We start from the raw sequence: 24,178 nt of genomic DNA on the forward strand, positions 1-24,178 counted from the left end.
TTTGCTTAAATAGCTGAAATATTTTACTTGTTCTATAGGTTCTCCATTGAGAATGTAGCTGAATGAACCTGCCTGTTTTCATAGTGATTTATTTAGAGAATCCTGGAGACTTGCACTGGATGCGCTTAGGACTACATTTTTTTTTCTTGAAGGGAGGGAGAGAGACATAATTCAATTTTGTGAATATATCTGTCAGATAAGCAGATAAACTCAACCACGAAATGTTTCTAAAGCGATTGCTAGTAGAAATTTGTCATTGTGTAAGACTCTGGCTAGCTCTTCTCATAATTCAAACAATCTGACAAGAATTCTGCCACATGACAGCCATCTAATTTCAGTATGTACCAGCAAAAACGTATGTTGGCTGCCCACATCTTCACGTATAATTTTGAATAATCTTTTTAACAGTCGAGTTTTCACAAAGTTAATAATTTTTACTGCTTCATCTAAAATAGATTTTAAAGATAATTATTTCAAGCTACTAGTGCATATCTATGAAGAACACAGTGACTTCTTGTACACATTTTAGCAATATAATAAAATTGATAGGTTTGCAATGTCTGTTGTCTCATCTAATTCTAAAAGTCTTAAAATAAATTCTTGCTCAACATCTTCAGCCATATCATGAATTCTGCGTGAAACTGTATTATTTGAGAAAGAAATTTTATCAATTTGTTGAACAGGATTTCTCATCAAACATACACTGAACAACATCTTTGATGCATGGGTTTTATGAGAGTTTCAAAAATTGGATGCACTTCACCTGTGAGCACTATATGGTAGATTACTTTGTAGGAAGCCATTGTTGTCCTTTCATTATCCGACAACATTTTCAACATAAAATGTTTAGTTTTATCAAGAGACTAAAGTTTTCTTTCAAAAATTTGGCATGTTTATATTCTGAATGGTTTGTTTCAAAATGTCTGCACAATTTAGCTGGTGCTAACAAACTATATGATAAGAGCTTATTGCCTTTTTCACGATTCATCTGCTACACAAGTTGCCTCAATTCATCTGCTAGTGCCTTGATCTGTATTTTTGTCAGTATCAGCTTTATCAGTCTCCTTGTCACTAGAAACACGTGAACTGCTTGCTGCACATTTTTTTAAAACTCCTCTCAGCTAACGATCCATGATATTTTAATTTAGGATATACAGAATTGTAATATTATAAATTTCTACAATGCCCACTTTATTTTTATATGAGAAGTACATAAGACATCACAAAATCATTGCAGTGCAAAACACTGCCGATGTATGACTGATACACTTGCTCATATTGCACCCCACTCACTGCAAATCAGGGGATATGACTCAACTAGTGGGGACAATTGAATGCAAGTATTCAATTCATTCATCCATCCACCACTTGATTCAATGGATTTTAGCGAAAATTTTGACATATTTGAAACTTTATTTTAAATATATTTGAAAAATATGTATAAAAAAAATGAAAACTATTAATTAGAGCTCAAAAACTAATTTTATCACCAGAACCCTAGGGTTCTGTGGAACACAAGTTGGGAACCACTGATATAAGTTATCCTTATCTTCAGTTTTCAATTTCACCTTTATCATCTTTGATTCCTTTTATGATTCTCTTTCCTCCATTTCTAAGCTTTTGCAAATGCCTCCAAAACATTCCTGATACATTCTTCCCATGACTTTTGTTTAGATACTTTTACACATACTTTAGCTCTTATATTTTTCTTTGTACTCTTTTAGGTTATCCGCTTATTTTCTAGAAACTTTTGATATACTTTCTTCTTTTCCAGGACCACTACTTTAACTTCTTGTGTCCACCATGGTGTTCTTATTTTTCTATCCTTGCAGACAACTTCACCACATACAGTGCAGTGGATATGACTGCACTAGCTGAAGCAGTCTGTCTCCTTTAGAGTTTCCTAATGAGACTACAAGGTTTTGGTTCTTGTTTTCAATTTGTTTCATTTTTTCTTCAATAATGTTTGTTGTAGTGAAGTCTGCAATTTGCCTGTAAAAGCTGCTCAACTTTAATTCTCTTTTAAAACTTGCATACTGTTCTTATCAATGTGATATCCATTTTTATCCTACTTAGCTCTAAAATTTGAAACTAAGTGATGGTCACTTAGTTTCAAATCTTCTGTACTCTCTTGTACCCAGACAGCATGAAGATATCATTATGTAATTTATTATAATGAAAATGTTAAAAAATAATTGCCTTTATAATTATGCATGTTAGAGTGAAATATTATAACTTCTCTAAAAATAGCTTTTGACTAAGAGGGAGGATACACCACTATTAGGTGGATACTGAAAGTTTGGGAAACACTGCATGAAGTAATTAGTCCATGCTGTTTTAAGGAGGTGGCAAACTATGTGAGGGCTTTGAATAAATTTAAAAAAAAAAAAAAAAAGGTATATGTAGAATATAAGGCAGCTTGAAGTAGCATGTAGGTTGTGGTCAAAAATCTGACAGTTAGGAGAATGAATCATGTAAGAGTTGAATAGATGCATAAGATGTAGAAGTAAAAGCTATAAGAGCTACACATAAAGAACATAGTGGAGCTAACTAATATTGAGACTGGGGTGATGACCAGGCAGAGGAGTAGTATAAAAAGTAGGCTGTAAGAGTGACAGCTATCGTGAGGAAAGTGAAATCAGACTATGACAAGAAGTTAGCTGAAGAGACAAAAGAAAATTTGAGAGAATTTTTTTTACTGTGATAAAGGGAAAATGGTCATGGAAAAGTAATGCAATCACTAAGTTATACATTCCAGGCAGACTATAAGCTGTCTGGATACGGAATGGAACTAGATGAAAGGACATAAGTGGAGAATTGGAATTAAAGCTATTAAAAGAGCTTGATTTTGAACACAGCATTTGGATTGGATGGAATTGGTAAGGAGCATTAGATTGTGCAAAAGGATTGGTTGTGTCTTTGACTTCATCATTCAGCTTAAGCATAGTTTCTAATTTGTGGGTGGAGGGCAAGATAATTCATTATACAAGGGTGTAGATAGAACAGAATCGATCAGCTCTGGATCAGTCAGTATCTCTTGAGTGGTCATTAATTACACAAATGGCTTCCCAGATAAAATATATCAAAAATATCACTTCATATCCATGTTATTTTAGTGTTATTCAAACTTCAGTAGACACTTTGCAACCATGTGATTATTGATGTGTATACATGTTGAGGCCAGTTCGGTGGTGAAGGTGTTGAAGAGGCTAATTAGGATCAACATCAGAGGTGGGTAGATGACATGATCCTCTATAGAGAACAGCATGGTTTTGGTGAAGGTAGGTTTTACTTTAGCAGTGTACTATAATAAAGGGAATGGATTTGACACTAGAGGTTATTATATTCACTTAAGGGAATGGGTATGTAAAATAGGCTGGCTGGTAACAAGGATACAAGGACTGTATCAGAAAGTAATGTTAGAGTGCTAAGTTGAGAAGCAGAATGATTACTCAGGTATAATAGGGTTTTATACAGGATGTTGTTGAACTTGTATTAATGATACAAGTTAACTGAATTACTCTAGATAGTAATATACAATAATATATGAGGAGAAAGTCAGTAAGTTACAAACAAAGCAGAACAAATGAATTTGGAAGTGAATGGTTTTCAGTATGGATCACTAAGTAGCAGCACAGTCTAGGGCGATGGCATTTCACATAGTAGATGCTGTTGCGTGCTATTCAACTTTCTGTGAGCTAAAGGACTTCATGCAAAAGACATTCATAAAGAGTTGTATTCTGTTTATGGTGAAAAGTATTTGTCATGTACAACAGTTTACAACTGGGTCCAGAAATTTTCGCAAGATACTTGGCACTTTGCAATGAAGACTGATGTGGTCACCCTGTTGATATTGTTACAGAAGCCACTGTGAGATGGATGGAACAGATGATCTGAGATGATAGGCAGATAACAATAGGCAGTGTAGCAAGTGCAATAAGTTGTTCTCATGATCTAACCTACAGCAAGATGCATAAACCATAGTTGGTTGAGACAACTGACAAAATAATTCTATACTGTTGGTTTTGAAGGACTGGACTACTATATAAATTTTGAAGAGGATCGAGTGGAGAAATTTTTTCCAAGATTAGTATTGTACTTGTTTTATTTTTTATAACCATTTGTTACTTACTTACTTTACCTTCTACAATGATATAATAATATTTGGGTATGTTCATTTGTCATTCTTTTACATATTCAAAATTTATTTAGGTTACTTAGCTCCATTTTTGAGCATTTTTGGTCTAATATTATCTGCTCCAGTTGCCTTTCCACATTTCAGGTTTCTAAATGTATTTCATAACTCAACCTTTGTTGTGTATACTGTGTTCTTCTTGAATATTTTCTACCCCTGTTCTGTCACTGCTTGTTTCATTCCAGTCTTTCCTGCTAACAGTAGACACTTGCTATAGCAGACTATAGGGTCCAGAGAAATGGTTCTATGGTGTAAAGTTCACTATAGTAAATTTAGTGAATTTGAATTCCATTCAAAAGAAATGCTGGGAAACAGAAGAAATTATGGGAAATTGTACATTGACAACAGAATAATGCTTATATATGGAAAATCATAACATTGACAAAGAATTGGCAAGAACTATACTTAAAACATACAAAATAACATAAAAGTATACAAATGTAAACAATGGGAGGGCTTTGAATAAATAAATAAAAAAGTATATGTAGAATATAAGGCATATGATTATGATACTAAGAAGGCAGCTTGAAGTAGTGTATACATTGTGGTCAAAAATCTGACAGCTTTATTAATGTTGCTTGTCATCTCCAGTAAAAAACGTGGTAGGAAACACAAGTGATGAACGTTAATTAGCCTATATTTAGTCAGTTGAGGAAGATGTATGCATTGGCACAGATGATGTATGCATGTCAGATTCCTAATGGTACTCTCAGTGGGGAAAGATGTATTGATTACAACATGAAAAGTTTACTAACTTAATGCTGATAATTTTCCTCCAAATTAGGTTTGGTATCTGCCAGGATTCCAGTATTGTCATATCTTATTTCATTCATCAAAGGCATCAGTTCGCCTAGATCTTAATCTTTCCGTGGATCTTTTTCTTGGCATTTTGGTATCAAACACTTGGTTTGTTCTATATAAATTTATCGACTTGACTCACTACCATACCAGCTTTGCACACTCCTTGTGATAGTTGATGATTTTCTATCTTTTAACTATGCAGCTAATGCTGGGGTTCACAGGGCTCTGTTCTCTTATCTATTCTCTTCCTTTTATATATTGAACATATTAAAATTGACCGTCAACCCAATACACAGCTTTGCTGATGACAGTACATTAAACTTCTCATTTGACAAACCATGTATCACACTAATCACAACCTTCAGAACATCCAACTGAATTTTGATATTTTTATTTTTTACATAATCTGCCACCGCAGGTCTCCAATTAGGAGACAGTAATCTCACATTAGGCAATGAAATTCATCTCCCCTTAAAATCTTAAATGCAATAATTGTTTATTTATCCTGGTCTGATGCTTTTGTCCTTTTGAAAATATTTTTGCATAAAATAATTAAGATACTAACAAAGCCAAAGAAACTATGTATCCTCTAACACAGTATTACAAGTCAAATTATGTGCATTAGCCACTACTCAATATTTCATTGGTTAATTTTAAAAAATTGCATACCCCCCCCCCCACTCCTCCATGCAATTTTGGCATTATAACGCAACATTAGGGTTAAATTGGCAAGAGAATTGAAAATAAATATATTCTCGTAACTTAAAGTAATATTTCTCTTCTGGAATATATGAAATCGATTGCAAGTCTGGTGCTCTCTCTTCATTAATGAAATTAGAAGAATAGTATCCATGCAAAGAACACAAAGACCATCTCTCAAGGTCTAGCCTTGAGAGATGGTTTTTGACTAAGCTACTCAAAATTTCATACAATGGTTAAAGAATTACACCACAACAAACCATCCCCTATAGCAGACCGTTCCTCTGGTCCCTAAGGTTTGCTATAGTGAAAGTCAAGTGTACTGTTATCGTCAGAGCTCTAGAAATACACTTGTCACTTGCAGCTGATGAGTAGATTTTACCAATTGACATGTAACTGTAAGCCGATCAAAATAGAACATTGTTTTATTTAATTAAAAAAAACTTTCTAAACAGTATACTTTATAGAATTCATTGACTTATTGGGAAACATCATTTAAAAAAGAAAAAAAAAGGGGGGGGTAGTCCTGGGTGAGTACATTTTTTGCATGGCAAGGAGGTTTTTGCATAATTTGTTGAGCCTTGATTATAGTGTTGGTATATTTGTGGTACTTTTTTTTTTTTTTTTACTCCTGATAATAAAAATAATATAAATACATTTGAACATAATTGAGTTCTTTCTTCATAGACATGAGACCCATGCAAAACTGTAAATAATTATACACATATGTTGATTTAAGTATCTTAAACCATCAGTGCAACAGAATAGATAATGGGAAATTCAAAAACTGTGTAAGCACATCATGGAGAATATCTTTTTCATGTGCAATTGTGAGAGAGCCAGGTAAACATAATATTGATGATTTCTCAAGTGCATGGCATAGACAAGCTGTCTGTCATTGAGATTGGGGTTTTGAATGCCGAAGGACCACCTCAGCACTTTGTTTGAAAAGGCATTTAAATTTCTAGAAATATCTGTGCAATAATTTTTTTGGATTTAATGTAGGGTTGGCATACAAAATGAGTTTTATGTTGGATCAGATTGCTTGACCATTGTATGATAACCTGCAATTACATGAAATTGAATAGACCCAATTTAGTGAGTCATGTTAAGAATTAGATGTCTTACAAAAAACATGTGAGAATCAAATGGCATTCTATCCTTTCTTGACATCCTCTTAAAACAAGAAACAAATGGCTCTCTACCCACTTCAGTCTACCACAAACCCATCTTTCTTTCTCTAGTTGTTAAATTAATCAAACATCAGTGTATCACCATTTTGTGATATATTGTCTGTTTTTCATCTGAATCTCTTCAAGAAATTTCCAGCAGCATCAAGCCTCCATTGGAAGTTTATTTTGCACTTGGTTAGATTATAATAAATTTAGTTTAATCCTTTATCCAAGTGCAAGCAAACAAAATTGCTCCTGAAAATATCTTCAGGTCTGAGGTAAGGTGGTACATCCTTTGGCAACTCATAGCAAAGGTGGACCAAGCTCTCATCAGTCCTTGTCTCAGTATCTCCCATAATGCAAAGCACATCTCCTTACTGCTATGCATTAAGGGAAGGGCCACTACCCAGACCATTTTCGACCTTTATTGTGGTCTTGTCAGTGGGAGGCAGACCCAGAGTGGTAATACTAAGGCAGAAGCAATGGAGAGGCCATATTTACCTATACGAGTTGCCAACCAGTGTACCACCTTATTATTAAATTACTCTGGATTTAGAGAAAGATGTTGGAAGTTTATTTTGCACTTGGTTAGACTATAATAAATTTAGTTTAATCCTTTATTTAAGTGTAAGCAAACAAAGTTTGCGCCTGAAAATATCTTCGTTACTGAGGTAAGGTGGTACATCCCTTCGCAACTCATAGCAAAGGTGAACCAAGCTCTCATTACTCCTTGTCTCAGTATCGCCCATAATGCAAAGCACATGTCTGCAAGGAGGTGTGCTTTGCATTATGGGAGATACTGAGACAAGGAGTAATGAGAGCTTGGTTCACCTTTGCTATGAGTTGCAAATGGATGTACCACCTTACCTCAGTCCTGAAGATATTTTTAGGCACAAACTTTGTTTGCTTATACACTTGGATAAAGGATTAAACTAAATTTATTAAAAAAACCTTCATTGGGTTTTTTGGATTACAACCTAAACATGATAGAAAAAAAAAAAAAAAACAGATGTTTTTCTCCTAATTCCATAAGAAGAAATAATTCCTATAGAATATCTATTCATTTTATATTAGAGATTTCTGAACATGTTGCTTGTATCTTTAAAAAAAAAAAAAAAAATGTTTACATCTCCCAAAGGATAATGCATCCTTTATTACTACCTGGAGTCTGTTTGCTTCCATGTAATTGGATCAGACACATCCGATCTGTTATAAAACGCATTTCTGAATACCTTTCCTATACAGTTTTGAATACTAGCCAGGATTCTCTGGAATGACACTAATTATTGCACAGATTTGAACCACACAAACCTTCACATCAGTAATGGACTGTATGACCAAAATTTGAGAAATGGGTATCACTATATGGTTAACATACACTTGTATATCAGATCATAATACTATCATCTGTACCTGGCTGTGTTGCACTGCTGATGCTTTAAAATTGTGAGTCTTTACAGAAAGCAAAATATAAATATAATTAATAAATGTTAACGAAAATTCAATCTTGAGGTATTGAACTTCTAAAAACAATGTTAGATGATTCTTCTCTAAACAATATGTTTTGCTACAACTCATCTCACTAGAATAATATCAGTACCCATTTGGCACAGTTTTATCAACAAATAACGAACACTCAAAGCTTTGAGAAACATTCACCAGTTTTCTGTGAAATAGTTTTTGAAAATGCATCGTTAACACTCATAGTAAAATATTACATTTAAGGCATTAGGTTTACTTAATTACATGAGTTTAATGAAACAATTTAGTAAATATTTTACCACTAGATATACATTTCTTCATTATTTATTTAGATTTCATAATTATCAGTTAGTTTGAATGTGATTAAATGGAAAGCATTTTAATTTAACAATTTTTTTTTAACTTTTGTTTCTGTTAAATATAGGGGATAGCTCTTCATTTCCTAATCATAAAGAATTGGCGCAAGATTTAGATTGTGGAGAAAATAGTAGCCTTCACAACATAGAATTTTCTGCATCTGGTGGGCCTGATCAGCAGGTAAGATGTATTGCTGATATACATTGTTTTCTGATTTTATCAGAAAACTTAGTTTTTACATATTATACTATCATTTTGTTGTCACTTGATTTTTTCCACTGAAGCACATAGTTTTTTATAGCATTTCATGCAGCATTTGGCTGCTAAACGTATTTGCCAAAAGAGTATCTTGCAATTAAATAGCTGTATGGTTGTTAGAAGACATTCATGTCCATTGTCCTGCAATTTTATTTGAATCTCTTTGGAATCTTAAATATGTAAATGAGTATTCCTCATCATAAGCTTATTTCATGTCAGCCTTGGTCACTTCTTTCATAACAAAAATGTAAGTATTTAAGAGCTGAGCTTCTGTGATTATGTTGAAATTCTTGGACATTCATTTATAAAGGCCACATAATTCTAAGATAAAATTTTATTAGCTTTACATCTCTACTAGTTTCATATGCTTTTTTACATACTTCAGAGAGATTGTTGGATATCAGGAATCAAAAGAGACACTTACTTTATCAAAGATTGAATAGAATTGGGGATTGACAACTAGTTTAACATTGCATGCATGATGGCATATGTGATGTAATAATAATAATCAGCCTGGAATTATCACATCCAAGGTCTGTGTGCATAAGATTCTTGATAAAAGATGCCTTTGTTTTTATTGCATTGACTAGTTGTGCATAGAATTTCTGATGTTTCCTTGAATTTTACAAAGCATTTATGGTCTACACATGACATTTCTCTTTTCTGCATGTTGCAGGACAACCTTTATTGGTAGTTGATAGATTAATCTGGATTTGCATTTTCATTTCCACAATTTTAGCATGTTCTAGCATGTAAATATCTTTCTGGATTGTCCTCTTTATCCTACTTATGTTGAATGAACATAACAGTTTATTTCATTGGAGTGTGTAGGGGGGGAACCATAAAAAAACTGTTGTTGTAAATCCAAAATTTTGGTTATGTGGATTGTATGTTCATCATTGGGCTAGGGTTTAATGGAACAACTAATAACCTTGACAAACTAACTGAACGGCATACTTCATGTATATATTTCCCAACCATTTCTGGATATATTCCTAGAAGTTTCCCAAGAGAACAAGGTTAGTTAATCGGTATATAAAAACTTACCCACACTGGAAGATACTTTCACACTTCATCTCACCACCACTCTGCACAGAATATAGGAATAGTTAAAATGCTAAGGGATAGAACATGTGTCTCTAGCAACTTAGAGAACAGAAATCAAGAATTTAACCCATTCTGTGCTTTGTGGGTCACAGATGATCTACAGGTGGACTTTTGGTTCAGACCATTTAAGATTTCTACTATTAAAAGAAATATGTTATCTTTCATAATATCAGTTGATATATCCAATGCATTTATCATATTGTGAGTCACTGACCCATGTGGCATAGCAATTAGTTTTCACATGCAGCAGCATTTATTGTTAATGTTTAATGCAAGACAACAAAGATAATGATGAGTATTGATGGAAATACTGATAAAAGAATGGTTTCAGTTGGAAACAGACCTTGTTTGATGCCTTTTGCAGGTGTCTCCAATTTCAAATTATTACTTACTAATATACAAGATTGTAAGAAAGTAGAATCGTTTATTTGCACTTGATTTCAAAATTAATATTTGAAATAATAGTAGATAATAATAGTAATTTATATGCAATTCAAGTACTATCAGAAAGATCATCAGCATGCTTGATTGAGTGAACCCCTCCATTTTGGAATTGGTAAATAGATGGGGTCCAAAGACACTGCATTTTACAAATAATGAACAACAAGTTCAACTGATTATATAAAATCAGAATTCTCATTGATGCATTGAATTGTAAGCAGATGCAATTGTTCAAATAATGAGTGCTCGGTTCAGCAACCATATAGGATGAAGATAAAGAGATGCATGAGAATGGGATTCAGGAGCTGTTGCATAATCTGGATAAGAATTTGGCAGTAGAGAAAGAAGGGATTGTTATGTAAACTGGAGGCTCATCTCAGAAAAAATCTTGTAGGAATGGAAAGAATATGTGATAGTTCTGTTGTACAAGAAGTATTATAATTCAGCTGAAATTCTTTGCATTGATGAGCTTCCATAGCTCATTTGGTATAGATGAAGCCCTTTGGTTGGAAAGACTTGGGTTTAATTTCTGTCCGTGATATGAGGAACTTTTATCTGGTCTCTTTCGACTAGAGGTGAGTTAGCCAGTCTCATACAGAGGTAGGAGGTTTTTCATCCCCCACAACGGGCAAACTGGCCCCATGAACGCGCACTGATTACAGTCAAGAATACTTAAGACAGCCCTTCCAGCCATAGGGCTGATTTGTTAGCTATGCTGTTCCTGAGCCTGGATAAAAATTGGGAGGATTGAGGTGGTGCTGTACCTCTTCGTGAAAGGGGCAGCTCATTTATGTCATATCATCATATGAAATAAATAAAAAAAATCATTGATACCATATCATTGTCATGTCATCTTTGGGCAGTGTATGAAACAAAAAAAAACATAAATATAAGATCAAGTTATTCAAATTATATTCTGCATTAGAAAGTAATATACTAGCAATTTTCAGATATCACGGTAAAAAATCTGAATATGGGAAGCTAAGTGAGTATGAAAAGAAATTGGCTACACAAACTAAAGGAAACCCAAAAGAATTTTCTCATTATGCTGCAAGTAAAAGATGAAATTAATGTAGAAGAATAACTTTAGTGAATAAAGACCATATCCTTGTATCAAAAGCAGATGCAGTTATTCGAATAATGAGTGCTCAGTGCACTGACCACATAGGATGAAGATATAGAGGTACACAAGAATGAGATTCATGAGCTCTGTTCTATGATCTGGATAAGAATTTGACAATAGAGAAACAAGGGAAACATAAACCGGATTCTCAGCTCAGGAAAAAAATCTTGTAGGAATGGAAAGAATGTGATAGTTATGTTGTAAAACAAAGTAACAGCATGGCTTTACTGAATGGAGGTCACGTTTTAGCAGTCTGCTTATATTTTATAATGATGTTATGGCTGAGCTGGATAAAGGGAATGGATGCGTGGTATTGTTGAACTTTGCTCAGGCATTTGATAGAATGCTACATGAAAGGCTGTTGCATAAACAGGAGAATATGGGATTGGAATGTAAATTATTAACTTAGATAAGTGGATGGCTGATGGACAGGTATATCAGACAGTAGTATGTGGAGGAGGGTAAATCTACCAGATTTAAGGTGACCAGTGGTGTAACCCAGAGATGTCTATAGACCATTATTATCAATCTATATATTAATGATATTGGAAAGGACCTGACAAGAAGTATATAACTGTTTACTAATGATGATGCAAAGACAGGGCTAAGGAATGCTGCTGATATACACCACTTACAGAATGATTTGAATAATCTGAAACAGTGGTCAAATGATAATAACTGTTGCTTCAATGTTAGTAAGTGTAAAGTTATATTTTTTTGGCATGATGAGATTTTCAACAGCATATTATATTGGTGGGGTTATGCTACAAGAAGCTGATGAGGGTTAGGGATCTTGGAATTATGGTGGATAGGAGTTCAGAAGTTATATTGCAAAAATTGCAAATACAATGCAGAGGATAATTGCAATGTTGAAAAATGAACTTTGATATGTAAGGATAAGGAAGTCATTTTGCTTCTATAAATGGTCTTCATACAACCACACTTGAACTACTGTCTGCACATTTGGTCTCCTGGGTTTGGAAAGAATATTTTGTTAATTTTCATTTATTCAATGAAGATTAACAAAAATATCGGGATTATGGAATGCAGGTTATGAGCACAGATTGAGAATATTGATCAGCAGACACTGATAAACAGGAGAAAGTGAGCTGATATGTTAGAGCTCAGAAAACTTCTAAAATGATGTTACAAGTTATCAACTGATGAAATTTTTTGTTATATGGAAGGTAGGGAGAGGACAAGAAGGCGTCTGTGGAACTTTATGTATTGTTAAAGGTTATGTATTGGAATAGTTTACCTGTTGAAATAATGAGTGCATTCCAGTGTGAATGAGTTTAAGAGAAAGTATGACATGAGTGTAAATTTTTCGGCCAAAAAACAAATGTGATAAATGATAACTGACACTGGATTTAATAGGTTGTGATAATATAGATCAGTGGTCAGCAACCTTTTTGGAGTGAAGAGCCATTTTTAAAATTATATCTGTTAAAAAAAATTTTAGGGAGCCACACGCAGTGATGAGCAACCAATGGCCCACAGCCTGCATGTGGCCCTCTCAGGGTTTTTTGTACGGCACAATTAGTATATTTTAATTAAAAATCTATTTTATGAATATTGATTTTTACATGTGGATTTATTTGTGCAGGTTAAAAAATTAAAATATACCTAAATAACGGAAAATAAATTAATACTTATCAAAGAAAAAGAAATTATTCTTTATGCGGATTGAACTGAGTATTTGATTTACTATTTCATTGCTTATCACTGCTTTAAATTTAGAAACTACATTGAAAAATATTATAATTAAATTATTTATTCAGTTTTTTTTTTACAGTAACACGTTATCATACTTGTAAAACACAAGGGTGGCGTGTTACACGAAATTATATGATATTTTTAAATATTAAATAATAAAACAATCCAATAACATACCTTATAAAATAACAATAACATACCTTATAAAATCCAATAACATACCTATTTCTTTAATTTTTTTTAATTTAAAATATCTTCTTAGTGTGACTTTTGCTGTTGAACTTCTTGGGAGAGTTTCTCAGTATGCGACGAATACACCATAATTTTCATTTTCAAACATGACGAAAGACTCACATTGTTTAGTTGGTTTTTTAACTTACTTTTAATAAAATTCATATTAAAAAATATTTGCTCACAGAAATATGTCGATCTGAAAATTGATACAAGTCCAAATGCGTATGTTTTTAATTGAATGTAAGTGTCGATAAACAATTCCACTTGTCAAATACAATCTGATCTTGCTTTTTGAGATCTTCTATTTCAGACCATTTGTGTTGTATTGCAAGGGTAGAATTTTGTCTTTCCAACTCCTCCAGGTCAGCTTCAAGATTTCTAAATTTTGAATTCCACAAATCCTTGGTTTTCAGGTCCTCTAACTCGAGTTGAAATGCAGCCTCAGCAATTCCAGAAAAAGGTGAAAAATTTAATTCAGCAGGATTAATTTCAAGTGGTCTCAATAAAAATGACATAGTTGCCTTGTTCTTTCTCAACTCCTCAAATCTCCCATTAAATTCAGATCGCATCTTTACCGCAATTTCTTTGAAAAAGGTTAAATTTATGGAATTATTATCAGCTTGTTCTTGGTGATATTTCTTCAATGTAGGAAAATGTAATAATGTGCCTTTCTCTAAGTCTGTCGCAAACAAATATAATTTTTGTTCAGATGAAATCGCTTCTAAAACAAAACTGCTGTATTTCCCTTTCCCTGTAGTTTCTTATTTAGTGCGCTTAAATGGGAAGTCATATCCACCATAAAGTAGAATTTTTGTATCCAACGAGTATCTTGTAACTGCATATTCAAGGTCTTTTTGTCTTAGAAACAACTTAACCTCTCCAAGGCAGATGGCAGAAAGCATCAACACTGCACCTCTGGAACTCCATCTTATTCTGTTATGCAAAAGAAGATAGGAATATTCGCAATTGATTTCTTTAAGAAGTTCACAAAATTGCTGATGATGTGTCTTGTCATTATTTTGTTAACAATCCCTACAACCAAAGTCATCACTACTGTTATCTCTTTTGGAAAAAGTTTGTGCACAAAGTATCTCTTGATGGATTATGCAGTGAAAGGAAAACACGGCATGCAGAATTTATTTTTCAAATAAAGAAACAAAACCTTTTTTTGTATCTTTCATGCTCGGTGCCCCATCGGTTGCAATAGATATTATTTTGTTAATTTAACACCCTTACTTTTCAAGCAAGTGGTAACAGCAGATTCAATGTCTTCTCCATGAGTTTGTCCTGTAAGTGGCAGTATATCAAGTAATTCTTCCTGAGGTCCCTGAGAGTTTATGTATCTACAAATAAGTACAATCTGTGACGAATCATCCACATCGCATGATTCGTCACAAGCAATGGAGAATCCTGGTGTTGAATTTAGATCTGTAACCTGCTGATTTCTTATATCTTCTGCCATTCATATAGTTTGTCCCTTACAATCTTAGCAGATAATGGCATGTCTTATTTTTGTAATTATTTCCGCTTTATTTTTGAAATCGCAGAAGAGAAATTCGGACATTTTAATAAAACATTCTTTCACATATTCGCCGTCTGTAAAAGGTTTTCCTCGTTTAACAACTTCTTGAGCGGCCACAAAACTAGCAATAGTTCTATTTCTTGATGCTTTTATCCATTCGGAAAATGAACATTTAGTTATGTTCATTGAGTTGTGGTCCTTAGGTGAATGAAACAGAGCTTGTATGGGTTTGAAAGCCACTTTTATGCTATGAAATTTCAGGAGATTTGTGATTTTGAAAGTCTACCAATATGAGGGATGGAAATTATGGCTCTGTAGTGAATGTCAGGAATTAGTTGTGGAGCAGGAGTAGAGAATAGTGTTCTTTACAATCCAAAAGGTATGCATTTAATCAAGTTGATTCGTCGTGTCTTTGCTTGTGCTGTACACTATCCAATTGCATTGATGCTGACCTATGGTTTTGTTTAGTTAATATGATCAGTGCTACTTACAATAACATTTTTCTAGCCTCCAAAATCAGAGAAATCAAAAAATTTAATGCTATGTGTGAGAAACATTTCATTGGGAAAGTTATCAAACCTGATGAAAAGTACTTTTTAACATTTCTTTTAACTAATCATAACTTTTCATTAGCAGAAACTAGCATTTTAAAAAAAAGGTTGAACTATGCTGTCATGCCAGAGCACATTCCTAAAATAGATATTATATGCAGCATAGAAAATGCCCTTTACTTTCTACCTCAGCCTGTTGCAAATGACTTCAGATCAAAGACTGTAATCTTTCTCTCTCTCTCTCTCTTCTTCTTCTCATCCTCCTAAAAAGGAACATAATTCCTCAGAAAAAAGAGCTCTTTCAGATTTAAAGAACAAAGATATTCTAATACTTAAGGCTGATTATATGCCGAAAATTTCAATTTTACTCTCAGATACCTCACTTACCCTCCATTGAATTATAACCTTACTTGGACAAACCAAGACGAAACCAACAGCCTTTTACACAACATGACCACATAGCCTATGAATCTTAAAAAGGTTTAAATCTATGCACCCCTTACCTCCACAATTACATGAAATGCTCAAGGTACACAAGACTAGTATTCCTCTTCAGCGTCTTAGATGATATTAGCTTGCCTACTTATTTGTTATCAAACATCTGGCTGATCTTTTAAAGGAACACACATCAGACATATGGACTCTTCCATTAAAAGCTCACAGCACTTTGTAGAAAAACTAGGAGAAATTTCTTTTTGCTAGCGGACATGCTAGCTAGTCTAGATATTGCACATCTTTGTTCGCAGATGTTCCTGTATTGTGGCACTTGTAGATGATCTGATCCTTTCTGACACCTGTCAACTATTTAGTCATTGTCTCAACTCAAATTATTTTTGATGGAATGGTAAATCTACAAACAACTATCTGGCCTTGCAATAGGAAGCCCTCTGTCTCCTCCATGTGCTGACTTATTCACAGAAAAGTTTGAAAAATATTTCCTGCTTTCTGCAAATCCAAAACTGTACTTGGGTGGAGATGTGTAGGTAATCTATTGATATAATGTGGCTGAGTTACACGAATATTTTTCATCTGTTAACTCTTTCCATCATAAAATTAAATGTGCTTCAGAACTTGAAAATGAAGGAAAATTACTTTTCCTAGATGTTTTAATTTTGAAAATAGCAGAAGGAAGCCTCTCTCTTAGTGTATACCATAAGACCAGTCATACAGATAGTTACCTATATTTCTGTTATAGGTAAGAGTGCCCCATATATTGCAAATTCTTGAATGTAAGAGGTAAAAGAGTTCTCGCTCTTTCACATAGCATTGTAATTCAGAAGCTGTTGGGAAATATGGTCAAAGAAACCATGGGTGATACATTTTATGTTCTCTGGCCGTTTTTCGGCAGGAAGGAAAACTCGAGTTTGGGGAGTGGTGTATTGCAAAAACAACTTGTGTGGATCAGTTGAAATCCTCCAGGTTTTAAATAGGAAATGAGCAATAATTTATATACAGTTTGTGGAATTTGACTTAAATGCAGCAAGTCTTTCTTGACAGCAATTATCATCATCATCGTCATCAAATTCCTGCCATGTAACCTCAAGGGGTATACAGGATATGATAGTATTACATGAAAAAAATTACATCATTACTAACTTCCTATCTACAATTTTGCACCAAATCAGTCTGTTACTTATCAAGACTCTGACATTATCAGATCTTATATTTCTATCGTCTAAGGCACTTTGTACCGTATCAATCCACCTATATCTTGGTTTTCCTCTGGGTCGTTTTGCTGCCAGCCTGGCAGAGAACACTTGTTTTCCTAATCTCTCTTCGCCCATTCTGTTTAAGTGACCATACCACCTGAGATTAGCTCTGGTAACGCATTCCTGGATGCTGACAATGTCAAGTTCTTTCCTAATATCCTCGTTTTTAATATGATATTGCCATTGATGGCATCTGTTCACGCCTATAATCTTTCTCAGGACTCATATCTGCAGTCACTAGTCTTTGGTCAAGTATTTTACTTCTGACCCAGCTCTCAGATTCATAAGTTAAAACTGGTTTGAACACTGTCTTGTATACAGTTAATTTAGTGTTCCGACTAATTTCTTTCTTATTCCATATGAATTTATTCAATTGACTTCCCACCATACCAGCTTTGCTGATTCTGTTATCTATTTCTGTATTTAATTTACCATCTTCAGTAAAAATCGTGCCTAAGTAGCTGAAATGTTTTACTTGTTCCTCAGGTTCTCCATTCACAACACAGTTGACATTTTCAATGATTCTGCCTATTTTCGTTGTCTTTGTCTTTTTATTGCTGACCTTCATACCATATCTATTACAACAGTTATTCAATTTACTCAGAGAATCTTGCAGACTTGTAGCGGATTTATTTAGAAGTATACCATCATCTGTATAAAGCAAAGAGCTGACATTAACATCTCCAATTTCGATATCATGTTTAATACCACTTTCCTTCATAATGCGCTCCATATAAATAATGAATAACAGAGGGGACAATGTACATCCTTGTCTCACACCAGATTTAGCATTAAACCATCTTCCTGTAATTCTTTCAATTCTAACTGCTGACTTACAACTCAAATAAAGACTAAGTATTACTTGATATAATGCCCCCCCATTGACACCATATAACTGTAGCGTATTGAATAGCTTCTCTCTTGACACCTTGTCATATGCCTTTGAAGTTTTCCAAATTTAAGTTTTCCAAATCGAGAAAACTTAAATACAGATCTTTGTTATATTCCCATGCTTTCTCGACTATTTGTCGTAAAGTAAAGATCAAGATCTGATCCTGACAACCTCTATTTAGCCTTAATCCAGCTTGTTCTTCACCAAGCTTTTCTTCCACAATTCTTCTCAACTGTTTCTCAAGTATATACTTGCATAGATCTTGCCAGTAACACTCAGTTGGGAAATACCTCTGTAATTCTCACATGCAGTTTTATTTCCCTTTTTATATATGGGTACTATGAGAGCTCTACTCCAATCATCGGGAATTCGTCCCTGTGTGGGCTTTCTGAACTATGCAGTGCAGCCACTGTAAGACTCTTATACCACCATACTTCAGCATTTCTGGTCGAATATCATCTATTCCTGCTGCCTTTCCACATTTTAAGCCTTTGATGGCTTTTTCTACTTCAAGTATGGTTCCTGACTGCATGCCTGGTCAGTGTTTTTTACCACTGTGCTGTCATCACTGTTTGTTTCATCTAGCAGTTTTTCAAGGTAATTACTCCATACTTCAAGGATATCTTTTTCTTCCGTTTTCATGTCACCTTTATCATCTCTAACTCCTTTTACAGCACTCTTTCCTACATTTCTAAGCTTTTTCAACAACCTCCAGAATATTTTGCCACCTTCTTGATATATCCTTGGTATTCAATTATATCATGAGATATAATTGAATACCAAAGTCCTCCCATGATGTTTGTTTAGCTAGTTTTACACAGTGTTTAGCATTCTTGCATTTGTCTCTGTATTCTCTAAGAGCAAGCTGACTTATTTGACAGGAACTTTTGATATACTTTCTTCTTTTCCTTCACTACCTCGTTAACTTCCTCTTTCCACCATGGAGTTCTAATTTTTCTATCCTTGCAGACAACTTCACCACATGACTCTCTAGCTGAATCAATCAGGGTTTTCTTCAAGGCCTTGCCACTGAATCTCCAAAGGTTTGATTCCTGTTCTCAAACTCTTTCATTTTTTCTTCAATAATCTTTGTGTATTTTAGTCTACAGTTCACATCTGAGAGCTGCTCAACTTTGATTCTCTTTAAAACTTTCTTACATGTTATTCTTTTCAATATATTCAATTTTATCCTGCTCAAGAACTAAATAGTGATCACTTCCAATTTCAAATCCTCTGTACACTCTGGTGTCCTGCACCAGTGAGAAAACATCACTATCAACAATAACATAGGCAATGAGACTTTTCTTATTCCTTGCCTCTCCTCTCCATGTGGATTTGTGCACATCTTTATGTTAGAACATGGTGTTAGTAATAAATAACCAGTCCATGTCCTGAGCAGAAATCCAACAGATATTTGCCATTATTATTAGCTTTTCTCTTTTCTCCAAATTTTCTCAAAATATTTTTGTATGTCTGACAATCATTTCCTACTCTGTTGTTTAGATCCCCAACAAGGACCAACTTTTCCTTTTTCATTGTGTCAGTTGCTTTTTCTAAAGCCTCAAAAAATTCCTCTATTTCTACCTTAGTAGAACCTTTTGTGGGACCATAGGCACAAAGAAGTCTCATTGTCCAGTTCCCCATTCTCATATTTGCCCACATTACTCTACTTGAGACTGCCTGCCATTCAAGAAGATTAGCCTCATATTTTGTGTTGAATACTATGGCTACTCCTTCTTTTCCTTGATTGTCATTGCCTGAATATAACATTTTGTATTTATTACCCAGAAAGATCTCACCAGTTTTTGTTTTTTTTTTTGTTTTAGTCACCCCTGTTATGTCGATCTGGTACTTATCTAATTCCTCAGCTAGCTCCATTTCTTTGCCATTCAGACTTCTTATGTTGATAGTACCGATCTTTAACTCTGGTGATGTTGAGTTGGGGTGTGTTTTCAGATTTGTTTCACAGCAATTAATGTTATTGACAGCCAGATTAACAACAAGTAATTTTTAAAAAACAAATTTTTTTTATTAGAAACAACAGCCTGGAATTTACCATTTCTGTTTCCATTCTTTCTTAAAAATTCACAGAAATTTACGGCTATCTAGCTACGTGATAATCCGCAAACTGCTTTAGATTAAAGAATGGAACAATTTCAAGCGACTTCAGACACTGGGGTGATGACAATTATTTCAGTTGTATATATACCCATGACTAGTTTTTAGAGTCATATACCATTATTCAATATTCCTCTTTAAAAATTCATATACTTACTACCAAACAATAGTCCTTGTTGGAATGGAGGCCTTGATGAAGTCACATTTCCAAAGCGATTCTGTATGTATGCAATTAATGCTAAATTTTATCAAGTAAAGATGCTGAAAAAAAGGGGCGATCTCTATTACAGAAGATGAAGAAAGACTAAAAGAGAATTACATTCTCTTTAACTATATCAACTATTGATGATATACAAAGGATCCTATTCTCTATGTCACTCCACAACAAATTCCTGACATTTGCTACTACAGAGACTTGGTTTCCATCCCATATATTTGTTACTTTCACTTATGGACCACAACGCTTTCAAGAAACATTCTGGAGTTTACAATATTCCATGTTCTTGTGGCCTTGCTTACATAGAGCAAACATTTAGAAGTTTGGACATTTGACAAAAATAGCATATTGGTGATATTAATAACAACAGAGAAGACAGCTCAGGCCTAGCTTTCCACTTTTTCTGCACTCACCACGATATTGAATGGGACAAGAACTCAGTGCCTTAAGTAGAAGACGACTTCAGTGCCTGCAACATCAAAGAGTCTACGGTAGTTATCCACTCACAAGGCACACTCAACAGAAACCAGGGAATGATTTTATGTAATATTCTATCATGTATACCTACTGAACAATGACTGACCCATGCCAGTTTCGATGCTCCCATGTTTTTTTTTGTAACAGTTCATGTTTACTGCTTATTTATTTATTTATTTATTTTATTTTTTCTCCTAATCCAGAAGAAGCTACTAGCACATGTGGCCAAACTTGTTGGTTCAACTATCTATATTATCACGCACAATGTGTGATAATATAGATAGTTGAACCAATATTAGGCCCAGTGTCAGTTATCATTTGTCACATTCATTTTTTGGTTGAAAAATTTACACTCGTCATGCTATACTTTCTCTTAAACTCATTCACACTGGAATGCGCTCACTACTTCAACAGGCAAACTATTCCACTCACTCACTTATAAGAGAAAAAATCTAGCTGTTACCCCTTTCTTCCTAACCCTGAAGAAGCCACTTGTTTGGTTTAATTATCAATTTATTATCATTGCCTATTAAATCCAGCATTAATTATCATTTGTCATGGAAAGTATGAATGCTGATGTGGTTAATGTATGGGCTCCCTCAGTGAGTCATTGAGACCCTGGAGGTCTCATGTGATTGATCGTAATAATAATATACTGATAATTGGTATATAGGAATGTGGATTTGGCAAGAAAGTTGATTCATGGAATACTCATCTGGTTAGAACACTTTAAAAAAAAAAAAATGAATAAGCAAATAAGTGAGAGGAACTTATTTGCACAAGAAGAAATAACTGGTATTACAGTTTTGAAATAGAAAGACAAGTATAATGTCCTTATTGTCCACTAAACATTCAATTGAAACAGTTCCTATTACAAAAAAGTAATAGGAGTGATGACATGGTTGTTCTGAGCTAAAAATGATCATTGATTATAACTTGTCAATATATTGGATCTAATGACAATATACAGTAATCCATTACAAAAGCACATAAAGTGATGGAAAACTAGTATTTGAGCATTTGCTGAATATACCTGTGATAAATACATGTATAATGTTCAAGAGCATGAAAGATGATAATGTTAGTCATTGAGTTTAAAAAACAATTATGTATTCAATGCAATGCCAAGATAAAAGCTGTGAGGATTCTAATTTTATTCTCAAAATACAAAAAGAAAGAAGGCTCATCTGTAAGGAAGGGTTGTCTGGTCTGTTATTAAAAAAAAAAAAAAAAGTTTAAAAAAACTTTGTTCCCAAAGTTGCAAGAACTGTACTATAAATCAGCAACATTCTGTGATGATTGTTCTTACAAACCTTATCTATATGTTTACCGTGTTTTAACACTATGCTTCACAATATGTATTACTTATAAATTATTTAAATAAAAGTATTGATTATCGTTGCATAGTGCATTTTGTGTGTTATATAGTCTTTGTAGCCATGCGAGAGTGGCAGTAAGCCATGAAAGAAAGTGTTCAAATCAAGTTTTAGTCGCCAACTAGAGGAACTTTTTCTATTAAGCAATAAAAAGACAAAGACAATGAAAATAGGCAGAATCATTGAAAATGTCAACTGTGTTGTGAATGGAGAACCTGTGGAACAAGTAAAACATTTCAGCTATTTAGGCACGATTTTTACTGAAGATGGTAAATTAAATATAGAAATAGACAACAGAATCAGCAAAGCTGGTATGGTGGGAAGTCAATTGAATCAATTCATAAGGAATAAGAGAGAAATTAGTCGCAACACTAAATTAGCTGTATACAAGACAGTGTTCAAACCAGTTTTAACTTATGGATCTGAGAGCCGGGTCAGAAGTAAAACACTTGACCAAAGACTAGAGACTTCAGATATGAGAGTCCTGAGAAAGATTATAGGCGTGAACAGGTGGCATCAATGGCAGTATCATATTAAAAACGAGGATATTAGGAAAGAACTTGACATTGTCAGCATCCAGGAATGCGTTAGCAGAGCTAATCTCAGGTGGTATGGTCACTTAAACAGAATGGGCGAGGAAAGATTAGCAAAACAAGTGTTCTCTGCCAGGTTGGCAGGAAAACGACCGAGAGGAAGACCAAGATATAGGTGGATTGATACGGTACAAAGTGCTTTAGACGATAGAAATATAAGAGCTGATAATATTGGAGTGTTGACAAGTAACAGACTGATTTGGAGGAAAATTGTAGATAGAAAATTAATAATGATGTAATTTTTTTCATGTAGTACTATCATATCCTGTACACCCCTTGAGGGTACATGGCAGGAATTTGATGATGATGACGACGACTCCATTATTAATGTGAAGAATTGCTGTTCATAAGACATCAGAAGAAGATTAGGAATGGCTAAAACAACAGTCAGAGACTTAAAATTGGAAAGTTGAGTCTATCTCCACTGGAACAAAGTTGAGGATTTTGGATGCAACTGTTTTTCCAAGCAACTTATGGATGTGAGACTCGGAACTATTCTTTAACTAATATCTAATAAATTATTCTAAGAAGTATACAAAACAAAAGAAGTATACAAAACTATTCATAGCTCATGCATTACATCTTGTCTTTTGATCACATTCCATTCAAATCCCATCTGGGATGCAAAGAATTGGTACTTTTCAACTGTAGGTGAGTTAGCCATCTTATATAGAGATGACAAGGTTTTTTTCCTCCTGAAACTTGGATTTTTCATCCCACAAAAGGCTGACTGACCAGAATACCTGTAATTTGTAGACAAGGCAGATAGATTACCAGCCCTATTCTAAGCAGTAATCAATTTTGAAAGAAGCCAACTTAATTGGCTGTTACCATTGAGCTTAACACGAAAATAGGAAATGGGAACTAGTAAAGAAACTTGAAACAAATATTGATTTATCTTAGAATTATTTGGTCTTTATATCAGAACTCAGAAGAACGGAGTGCTTGGCTGCTGAATCTAAATAATGGAGATTGAAAACATCAAGGAGCTTCTTTCTATAAAAGTTATATTGCTGTGTTACTTCAAAACAAAGAGAAGATGGCTACAAAATCATTGAGAGCATATTTTAAAATTGAATGTTAGTTGGGATGATGGGGAAACCCTTTGGGAAAGAAAATGTATAGAATGTGAATTATG

At 34.0% G+C, this 24,178-nt stretch overlaps 1 protein-coding gene across 4 annotated transcripts in view; it reads left to right on the forward strand.

Annotated features, from left to right (window-relative positions):
- The window catches only part of LOC150101831 (constitutive coactivator of PPAR-gamma-like protein 1 homolog), a 326,792-nt gene that overhangs the window by 137,453 nt on the left and 165,161 nt on the right, over window positions 1-24,178 (forward strand). For all 4 annotated transcript variants that reach the window (XM_090400106.1, XM_090400107.1, XM_090400108.1 and 1 more), the window contains exon 7: window positions 8,774-8,886. In XM_090400106.1, the coding sequence (XP_090256232.1) occupies window positions 8,774-8,886 (113 nt within the window). The remainder of the gene's footprint in view (window positions 1-8,773; window positions 8,887-24,178) is intronic.

Source organism: Typopeltis vanoorti, chromosome 11 (genome assembly GCF_054136105.1).
Source record: "Typopeltis vanoorti isolate ZY-2024b chromosome 11, IOZ_Tvanoo_1.0, whole genome shotgun sequence".
NCBI classification, from domain to species: Eukaryota; Metazoa; Arthropoda; class Arachnida; order Uropygi; family Thelyphonidae; genus Typopeltis; species Typopeltis vanoorti.